Consider the following 817-nt stretch of genomic DNA (forward strand, 5'->3'; position numbering starts at 1 on the left):
TTCTTAAACACACACACACAATCAAGAACACATGTATACACAGACAATCACAACAACATAGGCAATAAAGGAAATACTCACAGACTACCCGAACTTGAACCAATGTTTAGAAAAGAAAAGACCTGGTCAATCAGTGATTAGTGATCCGATACTTGTTCCTTCTGGTTACTAGATAATGTGGAGATAGTGATCTACGATGGCCTAAAATTTCAATGGACAACTCCAGGTTATCCCAGTAACTACGAGGACGGAACCAACATGACACTCACCGTCAGGGTAAGATGAGATTGAATATAGGTGCTTCAAGAGCAAAAGCCTTCATCCTTCGATTGAGTAATAAGGAATTGATTTTCCTTGCAGTTTCCCGAAGAACATTCGCTATACATTGCCACTCTGATCTTTAATGGCCCAGCCCGCATTGCAGGGGAGACTTGTGAATACGACTACCTCCTTTACACCTCCATTGGCATTGGGACGCGGTCAGTAACAGATGAAGTATGAGTATACTTCTCACGCAACAAATCAGCACAATAGTAAATCCACGCAATCGCCTTCGAAATAACACCCTTTCCACCTCCAGATATTGCTCGGATTTCAGCAACACAACAATAATAGAACCTGAATTCAATGGGAAGCCGAGAGTCTTTACACTCCAGTTCGTGTCCTCGGCTGCAGACAACGCTACGGATATTGGCTTCAACATGACTCTGTCGGGTAGGTGAGCCAAAGGAATATTTGATATATCTGATATTTCCTCGTACTGTATTTCCTTGTCTTTGAAATACGTTTACCCCCCGAGATAACGTACGAATTGGTG

General features: G+C 42.5%; 1 protein-coding gene across 1 annotated transcript in view; it reads left to right on the forward strand.

The window, feature by feature from the left end:
- LOC119592703 overlaps positions 1 to 817 on the forward strand; it is a gene marked incomplete at its 3' end in the record, with an annotated part of 5,029 nt that overhangs the window by 3,919 nt on the left and 293 nt on the right. The window contains 3 exon segments of the mRNA XM_037941632.1: positions 173 to 276; positions 361 to 479; positions 581 to 714. Coding sequence (XP_037797560.1) covers positions 173 to 276; positions 361 to 479; positions 581 to 714 — 357 coding nt within the window.

This window comes from Penaeus monodon, chromosome 30 (genome assembly GCF_015228065.2).
Source record: "Penaeus monodon isolate SGIC_2016 chromosome 30, NSTDA_Pmon_1, whole genome shotgun sequence".
NCBI classification, from domain to species: Eukaryota; Metazoa; Arthropoda; class Malacostraca; order Decapoda; family Penaeidae; genus Penaeus; species Penaeus monodon.